The sequence below is a fragment of the Phocoena sinus genome, chromosome 2 (genome assembly GCF_008692025.1).
Source record: "Phocoena sinus isolate mPhoSin1 chromosome 2, mPhoSin1.pri, whole genome shotgun sequence".
Classification (NCBI taxonomy): Eukaryota; Metazoa; Chordata; class Mammalia; order Artiodactyla; family Phocoenidae; genus Phocoena; species Phocoena sinus.
The window spans coordinates 79,333,252-79,352,272 of record NC_045764.1 but is presented as its reverse complement, the minus strand read 5'-3'; the positions used below and the strand labels follow the sequence as shown (position 1 = coordinate 79,352,272).

General features: G+C 35.6%; 1 protein-coding gene across 3 annotated transcripts in view; it reads right to left on the bottom strand.

Annotated features, from left to right (window-relative positions):
• Nucleotides 1–19,021, bottom strand: part of DNAAF4 (dynein axonemal assembly factor 4) — an 86,849-nt gene that overhangs the window by 20,431 nt on the left and 47,397 nt on the right. For all 3 annotated transcript variants that reach the window (XM_032624053.1, XM_032624054.1, XM_032624055.1), the window contains exon 4: nt 17,819–18,050. In XM_032624053.1, coding sequence (XP_032479944.1) covers nt 17,819–18,050 — 232 coding nt within the window. The remainder of the gene's footprint in view (nt 1–17,818; nt 18,051–19,021) is intronic.

The following is a 19,021-nucleotide window of genomic DNA, read 5'->3' as shown; positions in this document are numbered from 1 at the left end:
AAACTATATGAATAAAGGGAAGGAAAGGTACTAAAAAGGAAAAGTACTAAAAACATGATCTACAGATTTAAAAGGCAAATATCAAAATTGTTTAAAAAAAGATTTTCCAGAAACATGACAGAGAGTTAATATCCTTGATATAAAATGAATACATAAAATTAAGATATAAAACTTCCAATTTAGGGAACTGGAAGTGATGCAGTGGTTAAGAATCTGCCTGCCAATGCAGGAGACACGAGTTCAAGCCCTGGTCTGGGAAGATCCCACATGCCGTGGAGCAACTAAGCCCGTGTGCCACAACTACTGAAGCCCATGCGCCTAGAGCCTGTGAGCCACAACGAAGAGTAAGCCCCACTCGCCGCAACTACAGAAAGCCTGCACACAGCAACAAAGACCCAACTCAGTCAAAAATAAATAAATTTATATATTTTTTAAAATGTCTGAAAAAAAGAGAGAAAATTTAAAAAATAAATAAATAAAACTTCCATTTTAAAGAAAAGTTGAAAATGGCATGAATTAACATTTCAAAGGGAGGGAGGAGGGGAGCAAGGGAAAGAATAAGGACTCAAACAAAGAAAGTAACTTCAACAAAGTTCAGCCTCCCTTAAGAGTGGTGTAGTTATGTGCCAAACCTGAGACAACAGAATATGAATATAAGTGTTGTATAAAACTTATGGATCATTATCTTACATGTAAATCTACTTGCAATGGACTTCCTCTTTCCCCTTCCCACTGGCTAAAAAACAATGCCAACTGCAGCATCCACCTTGGACACAGAAATGGAAGCCAAATGATGTGATGATATATGTGGCCCCACCAGCTTAGATGGCCCCCTGGAACAAAGCCATCTATCAGGCCTAGATCCATTGCTGTTACATAATAAGTCTCAGATTACAGAGAATTCAATTTCTATCTTATTTGATCTGTAACTTTGGACCTCTTTATTTCAGCAGTTGGCTTGAACCTACCTAACACAATGTCCTAAGAATTTTATAGCCTGGTAAACTGTTGTTCACTTGTGAAGCCAAGAGACATTCCTAGATATGTAAGAACTAAGTAAATATACCATCTAGCCATGTTTTCTGAATTACTCAAAGAAATGTTCCAGAACATGGACAAATAAAATTAAGAACTCAGGAGTAGGAAACCTGAGGGTAAAAATGAAAAAGAATGGGTTTTCTAAAACACACGAAAAAATGTTGTAAGATTTTTTAATGTTACTACAACAGAAGGAAAACAGAATAAAAAGTAAAAATGAAGTATATAAGTTCACATTTTATACTAATGATTACTAGGATACACAACATGGAGGGAATAAGCACTATTCTTCCATAATGAGAAATTTAAAAATTACTTTCCTATTAATTTTGTTAAACAAAAGTATATGAATAAACATTTGAAAATGCTTATGGAAATCATTATGGTGACCATGAGTTACATTAAAAATAGGATATCTAGCTTTCAAACTCTTACAGTAAAATAAGACAAACAGAAAAACATAAAAAGAAATTAGCTTTCTGTTTTCAGCAGCATAGGTTAAAGTTTTTACAAACTTTAACAAGCAATTTTATAAGCAGACAAAATTCTATGAACACATAAAATGCTTGATAAAAATATAACAAATAAACAAAAGTTTCAAGTACATAGATCAGTTCAAAACCTATGCAAAAGAAAAGCCTTATCAGCAATTTATAGCCAGAGTAATCTTAAAAGCTGACAAAAAGCTATTTGGAAAGTTTTCAGATATAGATATAGATATCTATATAGGTATACCTATGAAGGTATATATCTATCTAGATATCCATATCTGTATCTGAAATTTTATATATATGAATATATTATATATTATACATATATATATTAGAGACTATATATAAAGGATAAAGACTGGAAATTTAATGCTGATATAGGTACAGATGTGAAAGCTGAAAATGCAATTACAGCCTGAGAAGGGCTACACTCTCAGTGAAATGGACACATAAAATCTCTGTCCACAACTCCAAGAAAGTGAAGCATGTCTCCTCCTAGGGCTCTGGATAAGAGAAGAAAAAACGTCTCTCGTGAGAAACCTAAACTTCAGGTATCCCTTCCAAGTAATTCTACTTCTGCAAACCAGTACACATGAAATTTCCTCATATGCACACATAAAAATAATCCGTGCTGAAGATGAGCACACAAACAAAAACTACAAATCACATGCGGATACAATGTATGTTTCTTCCTTACAGTATGGAGAACAGTCAGCAGACACAACAAACAGGAGGACTGGCCTATTAAGAATTTGAAATAACAGAACAATCTGAAAGAGACTATAATAATTTAAAACATGCTTACTTAAAGAGCTAAGATAGGCTAAAATACATAATGAAAAACTAAGGTAATGAAAATAGAACAAACAGGTATGAAAGAAGCAAACAGAACTTGCAAATGAAAAATATTGTCCCTGAAATTGAAAACTTCTAGGACAAGTTTAACAGCACATTAGGAATATTTGAAGAAAATTTGCAAACTAGAAGACAAATCTGAGGATATTATACAGAATGCAGCCAAGGAAGATAAAGGCAATTTGAAAACAATTTGCTATTTGAAAACAATAGCTTATAACTTCCCAGAACTGAGGTAAGACATACGTTCTTTGAGTGAAATTATACTCCAACTTCTGATATTATGAGATAAATAAATATAAAACTGCACTTAGAGTAATAAAATCAACATATACCAAAGTGAAGAATTTTAAAGCAACCAGAGACAAAGGATGGATTTACCTTATAAAGGACCAATATTAAATCAAGAGCAGACTTCCCAGCAGCAATATTAAAAGTCAGAAGACAATAGAAACATATCTTCAAGTTACTGATGGAAAATAACTGGCAATCTTGAATTCTACAACCATCTAAAACATCACTGAATAACAATAACAAAATAAAAATAACTGAACTTAACATTCAGATCTTTATTAAAGAACTACTAGACAGGTATAAAGACGCAGACGTAGAGAATGGACTTGAGGACACGGAGAGGGGGAAGGGTAAGCTGGGACGAAGTGAGAGAGTGGCATGGACTTATATATACTACCAAATGTAAAATAGCTAGCTAGTGGGAAGCAGCCGCATACCACAGGGAGATCAGCTCAGCTCAGTGACCACCTAGAGGGGTGGGATAGGGAGGGTGGGAGGGAGATGCAAGAGGGAGGAGATATGGGGATATATGTATATGTATAACTGATTCACTTTGTTATAAAGCAGAAACTAACACACCACTGTAAAGCAATTATACTCCAGTAAAGATGTTAAATAAAATTTTAAAACTACTAAAGGATTTACTTAAAGGAAAGGTAATTGGATCCAGAAAGAACTTAGATGCAAGAAGCAAAAATAATTAAAAAGCAGTAACTATGGGTCAACAGAAATAGTAATGAGTATATGTGGTAAAGCCACACTAATGACTAAATAGAGAGGTTTAAAAATAAGGTGAGATCAGTTGAGTTCCTCCCGCCAAAAAAGTGGAATAAAATCTTTAGACAGTAACATAGAGGATGGGTACGACTGAAGTTCATGTATTAAATTTCCTTCTAATATTTACAAGTAATGGTAGAGATTAAATTTTGTTTAGTATGCACATTAAAAATAGAATTGTAAAGGGCTTCCCTGGTGGCACAGTGATTGAGAGTCCGCTTGCCGACGCAGGGGACACGGGTTCATGCCCCGGTCCAGGAAGATTCCTCATGCCGCGGAGCGGCTAGTCCCGTGAGCCATGGCCGCTGAGCCTGGGCGTCCGGAGCCTGTGCTCCGCAACGGGAGAGGCCACAACAGTGAGAGGCCCGCGTACCGCAAAAAAAAAAAAAAAAAAAAATAGAATTGTAATTATATCTATGTATCAAAACAGTTATTAAAAATTTAATATTCATCATTCCGAGAACAAAAATAGAATGTATACCTTTCAAATTAGTACAAAGGAAAGGAGGTAATTAAGAAAAATTATTTAATCCAAGGCAGAAAAATAGAAAAAAGGAAGTCTGGTAAATATAAATCACAAAGTAAGAGGGCAGAAGGAAATTCTAAGATGTTTGGATATATTTTATTTTATTTTTTAATTAGTTAATTTATTTATTTTTGGCTGCATTGGGTCTTCATTGCTGTGTGCAGGCTTTCTCTAGTTGCAGAAAGCGGGGGCTGCTCTTCATTGCAGTGCACAGGCTTCTCACTGCAGTGGCTTCTCTTGTTGAGGAGCATGGGCTCTAGGTGCATGGGCTTCAGTAATTGTGGCACACAGGCTCAGTAGTTGTGCGTGTGGGCTTAGTTGCTCCACGGCATGTGGCTTCTTCCCAGACCAGGACTCAAACCTGGGTTCCCTGAATTGGCAGGTGGATTCTTAACCACTGTGCCACCAGGAAGGTCCCAGGATATATTTTATTTATAATAATAAACCTAAGTAGCCCATATCAAAAGAAAGACTCACAATAAACAAAAATACACACTAGCAAACTACAAATGATTTATAAACACATTTGTATATAACACAATGACCCACATAATATAAAATATGCGAACAACTGTCATTCCTCTTTTATACATTTGGAAATTAAAAAAAAAATCTTAATAATTCAAGGACAAAAAAAAATCATGATGGGTTACAAAATATTTGCAACTAAATGGCAATGAAAACACAAGATTTCAAGACTTGGTGAATGTATTAATGCAGCATTTAAGAGAAAAAATTATAACTTCATATGCATGTGTTAAAAGATTCAAAAATTAATGCAAACAAATTGTATAAAGAACAGAGAAAACCCAAAGTAACTAGAAGAAGCCAAATAAAAATAAACACGGGAATTAATGGAACAGAAAACAAAGAAACAATAAAAGATCAACAAGACCAAAAATTGCTTTTCTGAACAAACAAAATTTGCAAAATGCTGCAATAGTTGATCAAGGAAAAATAAAATAGTATTAGGAACAACAACAACAAATATATATATACATACATATATATATATATATATATATATGTATACATTTCTTTCTCAGATTCTTTTCCATTATACATTACTACAAGACATTGAATATAGTTCCCTGTGCTATACAGCAGGTCCTTGTTTATCTATTTTACATACAGTAGTGTGTATATGTTAATCCCAAACTCCTGATTTATCTCTCCCACCACCCCCCGCTAAAAAAAAATGTTTTTAAAAATTATTTCTTATATGTAGAACCTAAAACAAAAAACAGACTCATAGATACAGAGAACAGATTGGTGGTTGTCAGAGGTGGGGGGTGGGACATGGACAAAATGGTTGATGATGGTCAAAAGGTACGGACTTCTACTCATACAATACATAAGCCCTGTGAATGAAATGTACAGCCTGATGACTATAGCTAATAATGCTGTATAGCGTATTTGAGAGTTGTTAAGAGAGTAAATCTTAAAAGTTCTCATCTTAAGAAAAAAACTGTAACTATGTATGGTGCTGGACATACTTACTAGATTTACTGTGATGATCACTTCATAATATACACACATATCAAATCATTATATTGTACACATGAAACTTGTAATGTCAATTAAATCTCAATAAAAAAAGAATTTTTAAAAAATTATTACTTTTCCTCTGTTTCTCCCTTCCCTCTTCCTAATACTCCTATTATGTGAATGTTGTACAACCTGAATGGATACTCTAGTTGTTTTATCTTTTCTATTTTAAAACCTCTTTGTTGGGGCTTCTCTGGTGGCGCAGTGGTTAAGAATCCGCCTGCCAATGCAAGGCACACGGGTTCGATCCCTGGTCCGGGAAGATCCCACATGCCATGAAGCAACTAAACCCGTGCGCCACAACTACTGAGCCTGTGCTCTAGAGCCTGTGAGCCACAACTACTGAGACCGCGTGCTGCAACTAGTGAAGCCCATGTGCCTAGAGCCCATGCTCCGCAACAAGAAAAGCCACTGCAATGAGAAGCCTGTGCACCGCAACGAAGAGTAGCCCCTGCTCGCCACAACTAGAGAAAGCTGGCAGGCAGCAACAAAGACCCAACACAGCCAAAAATAAATGAATAAAATAAAATAAAATAATAAAATCTCTTTGTCATCTTATTCTATTTTCTGGAAAAAAATTAACAATATTCCAACTATTTGATTTAATTTTTAATTTTTTAAATTACATTTTAATTTCCAAACTGTTCTGTTAGGAAAAATTCTTTATTACAGCCACTTGTCGTTGTTCAAGGATTAAAACATGTTCTCATCTCTCTGAGGACATTAATTATAGTTCTTTATTTTCTTTTAATTTTTGAATTTTATTTTTTTTATACAGCAGATTCGTATTAGGCATCAATTTTATCCACATCAGTGTATACATGTCAATTCTAATCGCCCAATTCATCACACCACCATCGCCACGCCCCCATAGCTTTCCCCCCTTGGTGTCCATAAGCTTGGTCTCTACATCTGTGTCTCAACTTCTGCTCTGCAAACTGGTTCATCTGAACCATTTATCTAGGTTCAACATACATGCATTAATATACAGTATTTTTCTCTTTCTGACTTACTTCACTCTGTATGACAGTCTCTAGATCCATCCATGTCTCAACAAATGACCCAATTTCATTCCTTTTTATGGCTGAGTAATATTACATTGTATATGTGGACCACAACTTCTTTATCCATTCATCTGTCGATGGGCATTTAGGTTGCTTCCATGACCTGGCTATTGTAAACAGTGCTGCAATGAACATTGGGGTGCATGTGTCTTTTTGAATTATGGATTTCTCTGGGTATATGCCCAGTAGTGGGATTGCTGGGTCATATGGTAATTCTATTTTTAGTTTTTTAAGGAACCTCCATACTGTTCTCCAGAGTGGCTGTATCAATTTACATTCCCACCAACAGTGCAAGAGGGTTCCCTTTTCTCCACACCCTTCCCAGCATTTGTTGTTTGTAGATTTTCTGATGATGCCCATTCTAACTAGTGTGAGGTGATACCACATTGTTGTTTTGATTTGCATTTCTCTAATAATTAGTGATGTTCAGCAGCTTTTCATGTGCTTCTTGACCATCAATATGTCTTCTTTGGAGAAATGTCTATTTACGTCTTCTGCCCATTTTTGGATTGGGTTGCTTCTTTAATATTGAACTGCATGAGCTGTTTATATATTTTGGAGATTAACCCTTTGTCCGTTGATTCGTTTGCAAATATTTTCTCCCATTCTGCGGGTTGTCTTTTGGTCTTGTTTATGGTTTCCTTTGTTGTGCAAAAGCTTTTAAGTTTCATTAGGTCCCATTTGTTTATTTTTGTTTTTATTTCCATTATTCTAGGACTTGGATCAAAAAAGATCTTGCTGTGATTTATGTCTAAGAGTATTCTTCCTATGTTTTCCTCTAAGAGTTTTATAGTGTCCAGTCTTACATTTAGGTCTCAAACCCATTTTGAGTTTATTTTTCATTATGGTGTTAGGGAGTGTTCTAATTTCATTCTTTTACATGTAGCTGTTCAGTTTACCCAGCCCCACTTATTTAAGAGACTGTCTTTTCTCCATTGTATATCCTTGCCTCCTTTGTCATACATTAGTTGACTATAGATGCATGGGTTTATCTCTGGACTTTCTATATTGTTACACTGATCTATATTTCTGTTTTTGTGCCAGTACCATGTTGTCTTGATTACTGTAGCTTTGTAGTATAGCCTGAAGTCAAGGAGTCTGATTCCTCCAGCTCCATTTTTTTCCCTCAAGACTGCTTTGGCTATTTGGGGTCTTTTGTGGCTCCATACAAATTTAAAGATTACTTTGTTCTAGTTCCGTAAAAAATGCCATTGGTAATTTGACAGGGATTGCATTGAATCTGTAGATTGCTTTGGGTAGTAGGGTCATTTTCACAATATTGATTCTTCCCATCCAAGAACATGGTATATCTCTCCATCTGTTGGTATCATCTTTAATTTCTTTCATCTGTGTCTTATAGTTTTCTGCAAGCAGGTCTTTTGTCTCCCTAGGTAGGTTTATTCCTAGGTATTTTATTCTTCTTGTAGCAGTGGTAAATGGGAGTGTTTCCTTAGTTTCCCTTTCAGATCTTTCATCATTAGTGTATAGGAATGCAAGAGATTTCTGTGCATTAATTTTGTATCCTGCTACTTTACCAAATTCATTGATTAGCTCTAGTAGTTTTCTGGTAGCATCTTTAGGATTCTCTATTTATAGTATCATGCAATCTGCAAACAGTGACAGTTTTACTTTTTCTTTTCCAATCTGTATTCCTTTTATGTCTTTTTCTTCTCTGATTGCCGTGGCTAGGACTTCCAAAACTGTGTTGAATAACAGTGGTGGGAGTGGACATCCTTGTCTTGTTCCTGATCTTAGAGGAAATGCTTTCAGTTTTTCACCATTGAGAATGACGTTTGCTGTGGGTTTCTCATATATGGCCTTTATTATATTGAGGTAGGTTCCCTCTCTGCCCACTTTCTGGAGAGTTTTTATCATAAATGGGTGTTGAATTTTGTCAAAAGCTTTTTCTGCGTCTGTTGAGATGATTATATGGTTTTTATTCTTCAATTTGTCAATACGGTTTATCATACTGATTGATTTACGTATATTGAAGAATCCTTGCATCCCTGGGATAAATCCCACTTGATCATGGTATATGATTGTTTTAATGTGTTTTTGGATTCTGTTTGCTAGTAGTTTGTTGAGGATCTTCGCATCTATATTCATCAGTGATATTGGTCTGTAATTTTCTTTTTTTGTAGTATCTTTGTCTGGTTTTGGTATCAGGGTAATGGTGGCCTCATAGAATGACTTTGGGAGTGTTCCTTCCTCTGCAATTTTTTGGAAGAGTTTGAGAAGGATGGGTGTTAGCTCGTCTCTAAATGTTTGACAGAATTCACCTGTGAAACCATCTGGTTCTGGACTTCTGTTTGTTGGAAGATTTTTCATCACATTTTCAATTTCATTACTTGTGATTGGTCTGTTCATATTTTCTGTTTCTTCCTGGTTCAGTCTTGGAAGGTTATACCTTTCTAAGAATTTGTCCATTTCTTCCAGGTTGTCCATTTTATTGGCATAGAGTTGCTTGTTGTAGTCTCTTAGGATGCTTTGTATTTCTGCAGTGTCTGTTGTAACTTCTTCTTCATTTCTAATTTTATTGATTTGAGTCCTCTCCCTCTTTTTCTTGATGAGTCTAGCTAATGGTTTATCAATTTTGTTTATCTTCTCAAAGAACCAGCTTTTAGTTTTATTGATCTTTGCTATTGTGTTCTTTGTTTCTATTTCATTTATTTCTGATCTGATCTTTATGATTTCTTTCCTTCTGCTAACTTTTGGGTTTGTTTTTTCTTCTTTCTCTAGTTCCTTTAGGTGTAAGGTTAGATGTTTTATTTGAGATTTTTCTTGTTTCTTGAGGTAGGCTTGTATAGCTATAAACTTCCCTCTTAGAACTGCTTTTGCTGCATCCCATAGGTTTTGGATCGTCGTGTTTTCATTGTCATTTGTCTCTAGGTATTTTTTTATTTCCTCTTTGATTTCTTCAGTGATCTCTTGGTTATTTAGTAACGTAGTGTTTAGCTCTCATGTGTTTGTGTGTTTTACGTTTTTTCCCCTGTAATTCAATTCTAATCTCATAGCATTGTGGTCAGAAAAGATGTTTGATATGATTTCAATTTTCTTAAATTTACTGAGGCTTGATTTGTGACCCAAGATGTGATCTATCCTGGAGAATGTTCTGTGAGCACTTGAGAAGAAAGTGTAATCTGCTGTTTTTGGATGGAATGTCCTATAAATACCAATTAAATCTATCTGGTCTATTGTGTCATTTAAAGCTTGTGTTTCCTTATTTTCATTTTGAATGATCTGTCCATTGGTGTAAGTGAGGTGTTAAAGTCCCCCACTATTATTGTGTTACTGTTGATTTCTTCTTTTATAGCTGTTGGCAGTTGCCTTATGTATTGAGGTGCTCCTATGTTGGGTGCATATATATTTATAATTGTTGTATCTTCTTCTTGGATTGATCCCTTGATCATTATGTAGTGTCCTTCTTTGTCTCTTCTAATAGTCTTTATTTTAAATATATTTTGTCTGATATGAGAATTGCTACTCCAGCTGTCTTTTGATTTCCATTTGCATGGAATATCTTTTTCCATCCCCTCACTTTCAGTCTGTATGTGTCTCTAGGTCTGAAGTGGGTCTCTTGTAGACAGCATATATACGGGTCTTGTTTTTCTATCCATTCAGCAAGCCTGTGTTCTATTGGTGGGAGCATTTAATCCATTCAGGTTTAAGGTAATTATCGATATGTACGTTCTTATGACCATTTTCTTAATTGTGTTGGGTTTGTTTTTGTAGGTCCTTTTCTTCTCTTGTGTTTCCCAGTTAGAGAGAAGTTCCTTTAGCATTTGTTGTAGAGCTGGTTTGGTGGTGCTGAATTCTCTTAGCTTTTGCTTGTCTGTTAAGCTTTTGATTTCTCCATTGAATCTGAATGAGAACCTTGCCAGGTAGAGTAATCTTGGTTGTAGGTTCTTCCCTTTCATCACTTTAAGTATATCATGCCACTCCCTTCTGGCTTGTAGAGTTTCTGCTGAGAAATCAGCTGTTAACCTTATGGGAGTTCCCTTGTATGTTGTCATTTTTCCCTTGCTGATTTCAATAATTTTTCTTTGTCTTTAATTTTTGCCAATTTGATTATTATGTGTCTCGGCGTGTTTCTCCTTGGGTTTATCCTGTATGGAACTCGCTGTGCTTCCTGGACTTGGGTGGCTATTTCCTTTCCCATGTTAGGGAAGTTTTCGACTATAATCTCTTCAAATATTTTCTCAGGTCCTTTCTCTCTGTCTTCTCCTTCTGGGACCCCTATAATGCGAATGTTGTTGCGTTTAATGTTTTCCCAGAGGTCTCTTAGGCTGTCTTCATTTCTTTTCATTCTTTTTTCTTTATTCTGTTTTGCAGCAGTGAATTCCACCATTCTGTCTTCCAGGTCACTTATCCATTCTTCTGCCTCAGTTATTCTGCTATTGATTCCTTCTAGTGTATTTTTCATTTCAGTTATTGTATTGTTCATCTCTGTTTGTTTGTTCTTTAGTTCTTCTAGGTCTTTGTTAAACATTTCTTGCATTTTCTCGATCTTTGCCTCCATTCTTTTTCCGAGGTCCTGGATCATCTTCACTATCATTATTCTGAATTATTTTTCTGGAAGGTTGCCTATCTCCACTTCATTTAGTTGTTTTTCTGGAGTTTTATCTTGTTCCGTCATCTGGTACATATCCCTCTGCCTTTTCATCTCGTCTATCTTTCTGTGAATAGTAAAGGTTTCTTGATGCACTGTGACTGTTTCCACAAAATGATTTCACCAGGAGTACCTCACGTGAGGACGTTCTGTCAGATTCTCTTGGTGTGTCAACTGTCTTCAGGTTCAACATATGAATGAAGTTTGGAGGTTGGTGTCCATCCAGCTAGTGTTGGAGAGTCTTCTGCAGAGGCGGGGGTGGCTGTGGCTCACTGTGGGGACAAGGACACTGGCAGAAGTTCTGGGAAGTATTCAGCGTGAGCCCTCCCAGAATCTGCCATTAGCCCCACCTAATTATACTTCTTTTTAAGTTTTCTTCTATTCCCTGCATTACTTGGTTGTTCCAATTTGCATTTTTCTGTTTGGTTCTTGGCTGTCTGTTCATATTAAAGATGAAGTACAAATATTCTGACTGGAAGTTTTGTGTACATGAATCTAAACATTGTTGACTAGTGAGCTTCAGCATGGTGAACTAGTGGGGCCATTATAAATGCCAGGCCTTTTTCATCCTGTACTAGTTAGCTTCCCTGTAGAGGAATTCTCCAGTCTACATAACAGGTGCACTGGGCTCCTGCATGCATATGGGGAAGAGAATAGAGCTAGAGGGGATCTCTTGAATCAGTATTTCGATTTTTACAATGCAGACTTTCACTCAATCTCTGTATTTTCAGAGCAGAATCTCACTGAGTCCTCAACTGTGCAGAAAGTAAACCTCCAGTTATCTGCTGTAGTATGGGAGGAGAGCTGGTAATCAAAGTCCTATGCACTTTCAACCAATCCTATTTTTTTCCAGACCTACGTTTGCCCCTACCTTTAGATGTACCTAGTTCTACCAAGTTGAAAAGGGACAAATCCACCTGCCCTGAAGCCTCATCTCTCCCACTACAATGCTTTTAGTAGCTTAGCAAATAGATAGCTCAGCAAATCAAAACTAGTTCAACAGATACCGGTAACTGACCTCAAGAGGCTTCCCCTTTTGGATTTTTTTATTTTTATGTGGAACATTTTTAAAGTCTTTATTGAGTTTGTTACAACATTGCTTCTGTTTTGTGTTTTGATTTTTTGGCCTCGAGGTATGTGGGATCTTAGCTCCCCGACCAAGGATCGAACCTGCATGCCCTGCATTGGAAGGCGAAGTCTTAACCACTGGACCACCAGGGAAGTTCTGGCTTCCCCTCTTGAACAAAGCTGTTTCTAACAAGACAAGAAAGCCCCCATAGTCATGTAACTAATTAATGCTCATTGATTCCCCTTTCCTCATACCTTATAAATATAGACAACAGTACAAGAGCAGGGACCCTCAACTGGAGCCTTTTGGGGGAATGGCCTCACTATGCCTGGCCCTAAGCATAACTCTGTGGAATAGTAAGAACTTGAGGAAATCGTGCACACTTTGATGCTTTCCTGCCTAAAATCAATAAACATTACTTTTTCAATTTTATTGAGAAATAATTCATGTACAATAACTATACTCATTTTAAAGTATATTAAATGAGTTCTGACAGATGTACATGCTCCTGAAATCACAATCAACACAGAATATTTCTATCACCTCTAAGAGTCCCCTATAACCCTGTGAAGTTCATCCTTTCCCTTCACTCCTGGCCCCAGGCAACCACTGATGTGCTCTCAGTCATTATAAATTAGTTAGTATTTTCTAGAATTTCACACACTATGGACTGGTGTCTTGCTTTTTTCAGAATAATTTTGTGACTCATTCATATGTGTATCAGTAGTTGTCTCTTTTTTAAAAAATAAATTTGTTTATTTTTGACTGCATTGGGTCTTCATTGCTGTGCACGGGCTTTCTCTAGTTGTGGCGAGTGGGGACTACTCTTCATTGTGGTGCGTGGGCTTCTCATTGCAGTGGCTTTTGTTGCAGAGCACAGGCTCTAGGTGAGCAGGCTCAGTAGTTGTGGTGCACAGGCTGAGTTGCTCTGCAGCATGTGGGATCTTCCCGGGCCAGGGATCGAACCCGTGTCCCCTGCATTGGCAGGCGGATTCTTAACCACTGGGCCACCAGGAAAGTCCCAGTTGTCTCCTTTTTATTGAAGAGTAATATTCCATTTTATGAATGTATTTCATAATTTGTTTATCGATTCACCTGTTGATGGACATTGTTTCCAGTTGTTCACTATTGTAAATAAAGCTGCAGTAAACATTTGAATACAACTTTTTAGGTGGACACATTTCTCTTGTGTAAATACCTAGGGCTAAAATGGTTGAGTTATATGACAGGTTATATGACAGTTGACACTCTTCCAAAGTGGCTGTACCATTTTGTATTTTGACCATCATTGTACAAGGTCCAATTGTAGCACATCCTCAATAACACTTTGTATTGATGGACTCTCTAATATTTAATATTAGCTATCTTAGTGGATGTGTACTATATTTCACTGTGGTTTTAATTTGCATTTATTTACTAATGATGTTGAACATCATTTCATGTGCATATTGACCATTCATATATCTTCTTTTGTGCAAAGTTCATTCAAATCTTTTGTCTAATTGTTTATTGGGTAGTTTTGTCTTCTGTGTATATATTACGTACACGGTGAGGTAAGAATCAATGATCATTTGTTTCCATAGATACCCAATTGTTCCAGACTTTCCTTTCCCCGTTGAACTGTTCTGCTTTTGATGAAAAGCATCGAACCACACAGGTAAGGATCTTTTTCTGCTCACTGTACTCCATTCTTTTGACCTTTCTGTTCATCCTTTCACCAGTTCCACACTATCTTGATTACTGTAGCTTGATGTTAAGTCCTCAAATCAGGTAGTATAAAGGTAGTATAAGTCTAACATCTTTGTTCTTATTAAAATTTCTTTAGCTAGTCTAGGTCTTTTGCATTCTACTATAAATTTTAGAATCAGCTTGTCGATTTCTATAAAAAGCTTACTGGTATTTCTGTTGGAATTGCATTAAATCTATACATCAATTTAAGGAGAAGTGACATCTTAATAATATTGAGTTTTCCTATTCATGAACATGCTATATCTCTCCATTTGTTTAGGCCTTTAAAAATATCTCTCAGTAATTTTTTATAGTTTTCAATGATGAGATCTTACACTTCTTTTATTAAATTTATTCCTAAACATTTTGTGTCTTAGTGTTATTATAAATTGTTTAAAGTTTAATTTTCCAATTATTTGCTGTTGATAAATAAAATCATAAGTGATTTTTGCTATCTTGTATCTTGAGATGTTGCTAAATTCACTTATTAGGTCTAGCAGTTATCTGTAGATTCCTTAGGGATTTCTACATAGACAATCATGTCATCTACAAATAGACAGTTTTACTTCTTCCTGTCTAATCTTCATGGCTTTTATTTCTTCTTCTTGTCTTAATACAGCAGTTAGGACCTCTAGTATAATGTTGAATGAGGTAGTGAAAACAGACATGCTTGCCTTGCTCTTCAACCTAAGGGACAAAGCACACATTAATTCATCAGGAAATATGATGTTTGCTATAGATTTTTGTGTAGAAGGCTCTTATCAGATTGAGAAAGTTTCTTTCTAGTCCAATTTTTTATTATAAATGGGTGCTGGATTTTGTCAAATGCCTCTTTGCAATATTGAAATAATCACATTTGTCCTTTGTTCTGTTAGTATAATTATACTGAATGATTTTCAAATGCTAAATCAACCTTCCCTTCCATTACCCATTTCCAGAAGTCAAAAATTCTCTAGGTTGTGTGAAAAAAAAACATGACTACAGTGGTTTAACCAAACATGGGTTTATTTTTCTCACTTAACAAGCTTGAAGATAGTTCAGCACGATTTATCAGCTTTCCAAAGTCATTAATGTCCCAGGCTCTTTCTTCTTCCCTGTTCTATCATTCTTAATGTATGGCATGCCTCTTCATGATCTCAAGAAGTGTTAATGCACTTCTTGGCAAAGATCTTCATCTTAGGTAGAAAAAGGAAAGGGGGAGCAAGCAGAAAGGAACTGGGGACATTTATCTCAGAAAAGTAATACCTTCCTATAAATCCTTACTAGATTTCTTCTTGCATTTCAAGAGCCAGAACTGTGCCACTTGGCTACATACAGTTACAAGAGAGTCTAGGGAAGTAAATTTTGTTTTCCCTTTTTTTTTAACTAATTTAAAATTACTTTGTTTGTAAAAATGAATCACTGTGCTTTGTTCCTTATTTTTTCATTTTATAATAAAAAATTTCAAATATGTACAAAAGTAGACAGGATAGAATAATCACAATCATGCATTCATGACGTGACTTCAATTATCAACTCATGGCCAACACCATTTCATCTTTACTTCTATCCACTTTCACATACCATATTATTTTGAAGCAAATCTCAGACATTATATTTACCTATAAATATTTCAGTAGGCATCTCTACAAGATGAGGACTTTATAAATTATCACATCTAAAGAAAACACCATATCACATCTAAAGAAAAAAATGTAATTATTCCTTAATTTCTTCAAATATCCAATCAATACTCAAACTTCCAAGAGGTAAGTTTTTAAGCTGGACACATTTCTTCTGTCCCCCACCCCCAAATCATGATTCTATTGGTAAAAAAAGGAAAAGGAGAGTATATATTGAGTAGGCAATCTACAGCACCCGCCACAGCATTTGTATTCTGTATACTATAAAAGTAGCTTGTCTCAAGAACGTTTCTGGGGCAAATAATACAGTATTCTTTCTATAGTTAAAAATGTTATCAAATGAGCATTTTTAGTTAAAGGTGGCATTAAAACAGTAGCATTAGACTTTTTAGGAGCAGCCAAGTTTTCCTCTTTCAGAGGTCTAACTTTACTGGCCAATGAGACATTTGTCAATTTTTTAAAGCCGTTACTCACAAATCCCAGCTAACTGAAGTTATTTGTATCTACAACATTTTATGTTCCTTAGGCACTGGCCACACGTTAAGTCATATTTGTATATTCTATAACTCCTAGTACAGAGGAGACACTGAGTAAATGAATATTTGTTAAATGCATGGACGAGATGGAAGAAAGTAACCAAAGCCTACTAAAGGATGCTACCAGTCATCCATAATGATACTACTGAAATAAGGAAAAAAAGGACTTCTAGAGTAAAAAATCCAAAAAAAGCTGATTTATACCTTTTTTTCCTCCACCATGTTTAATTTCCCTTGTATCCTTGGATGAATTTTTTTAAAACATCTTCAGGATATCTCTTACATACAAAAGTTTGTTTGGGTTCCACCAGTGTTTTAAAACATCCTGTTTGTTTAGAAGTAATTGAAATTAGGAAGGAAGTGCTTTCAAATACTCCAGTTGTATCAATATTTTGTTGAAATGGCATTAAAGAAGGAGATAGTGTAGTAGTTAACTTGCATGTCAATATTAAACCACAAAAATATATAAATCTAATAAAGCTGCTGCTTAATATTTACTCTAAATGACTTTTTAACATGCTAAAACTCACTGTTAAAGTAGTAAAAACATGTAGCCTTTGAAAAGAACATAGGTTTCAGAATCAGATCTGGGTTCAAATCCTATAGGTTTGCTTACTGGGTAGCTGTTTATCCTTTCAAAACACCTATTTCCTTTAAAATAAGAATAACAGGGACTTCCCTGGTGGTGCAGTGGTTACAAATCTGCCTGCAACTGCAGGGGAGATGGGTTCGATCCCTGGTCCGGGAAGATCCCACATGCCGCGGAGCAACTAAGGCCGTGGGCCACAACTACTGAGCCTGCTTTCTAGAGGCTGCGAGCCACAACTACCGAAGCCCGCGTGCCTAGAGCCTGTGCTCCACAACAAGAGAAGCCACCGCAGCCAAGTATTAATTCATTAAAAAAAAAAAAAAAAAAAAAAAAAAAGAATAACAGCACTTACCCCAAAGTGCTGTTGTGAGAATTGAGTGATACAATCAATAAAATTACCTGGAATATAGTAATCACCCAAGAAATGTTAATTGTCACTATTATGTAAGTGATTTAACTACAAAACGTTCCATTTACTAAACATAAACAAACCCCAAACGAAGTTTAATATTCTAAAATCAGATAAAAACAAACTCTTAGCTTTCAATAAAGAAAATTGCCCTCTCACCTATTTTTGAATACACCAGAATCAAAGGCCAGAAGAGTTCTTGTCTGCTTACAGTGAAGTTTGCTTAACAGTACTCATTTTCCTGAGTTATGTGACGAAAAGTTCTTTTAATGAAATTCCTATTTTCTTATCTCTAAAGAAATAAATGAATGCTCCTGGTACTGCTAATTCACTCCAAGTCTTACTGCACCTGAGTTAAACACATATTTAACAACACCTGCATAAATTTCTAAAGGAAGCACATGAGTAAAAGCAATATTGAATCTTTGCTCATTTTATTATAAAAACTTCACTACTTCCTAGAAGAAGGAATAAGTCTTTCACCTTAGTCTTTGTATTGTAGTAATTCATATACCAAAATAATGACCTAATACTGTGGATAGATTCATTCACATACACACACACACACACACACACACACACACACACACACACACACACTCTGACATATATACTTCACTAACAGGACTCACTTTCCCAGAAAATATTAAGTAATCATTGTACCTTTTGTGGCAAGATTTCTAGATACTGAATTCCTAGTAAGACCTTTATGTTTTAATTTTTTTCTCTCTTCTTCAATTTGCTTTTCTTGTTGATATAATTTTTCTTCTCTCTGAACTATTTTATGTTCTTCAGCTTTTCTTTGATGTTCTTTCCAGGTTTCCAATTCTTTAGTTGCTTTTATCCGTTCATTTTCTTTCATATCTTCTATTCTTTTCCTCTCTTCTTCTTCAATCTGAAAAAATTAAAATTACCAAATCCTATAAAACATACAAAAAGCAGTATTTTAAAAATAAGAAATTCATTATAATAATTAGTTATTTTTACCTTTAAACACTTGTCATTAAATCTGCAGCAATAGTTAACAGTGAATAAAGAATTAAAATGGGAACGGTAAATGATTTAGCAGAATGCTCAATGATATGGTGTCACCGAACAAAGGTCTTAGTTCCAGATTTACCATTAACTATTGATATGTTCTTGGGCAGTCACTTTCTCTAGCCTCAGTTTACTTGCATGTAAAATGTGGACAGGCATTCAATTAGATGATATCTAAGGGCTTGGTTAATAAAAAAAAAAAAAGGAAGAATTTATTACTCTGAAAGTTAAGTCACTTATCCCCAAATCTTTACACACACACAAATACACATATGCAAACATTCGCCTTTCTACCAGTGCCAGTCTTACCTTGTCTTAGGACTGAAGTTGTGCCGACCTTCACCTGAGGAATGAGGGAATATAAGAAGGGAATAGGAAGGAGGAACTAGGGAGTTCATCTCTGGTGGGTGGAAATGTTTGAACTTTGAATCCTGCTGTCAACTATGTTTGCAATAGCAGTTATTTGACATTTCCACACGAAAAGCTAAATATCAGATGAATCTGAAAGCAATACATTGCTCAGTCGTGTGCCAATTTTTCTCCCTTTCACAAACTTCCCTCATATGGGCAAGAAAAAAAAGTCCCTGTGAAACAGAGTAACTGGTTAGTACATATGGTCGACTCCATGTACCTAACCTTCCTATGGCAACAAAAGTTTCTCACCTCTATCCTCTAGAGAAGCAGTGTCTAAGAGAACTTTTTTGAATGGTAGTAATGTTCTGTACTATCCAATACATTAGCCACTAGTCACACATGGCTAATGAAGCACTTAAAATGGGGCTAGCGTGACTGAGGAACTGAATTGGTAATTTTATTTATGTTTCATTA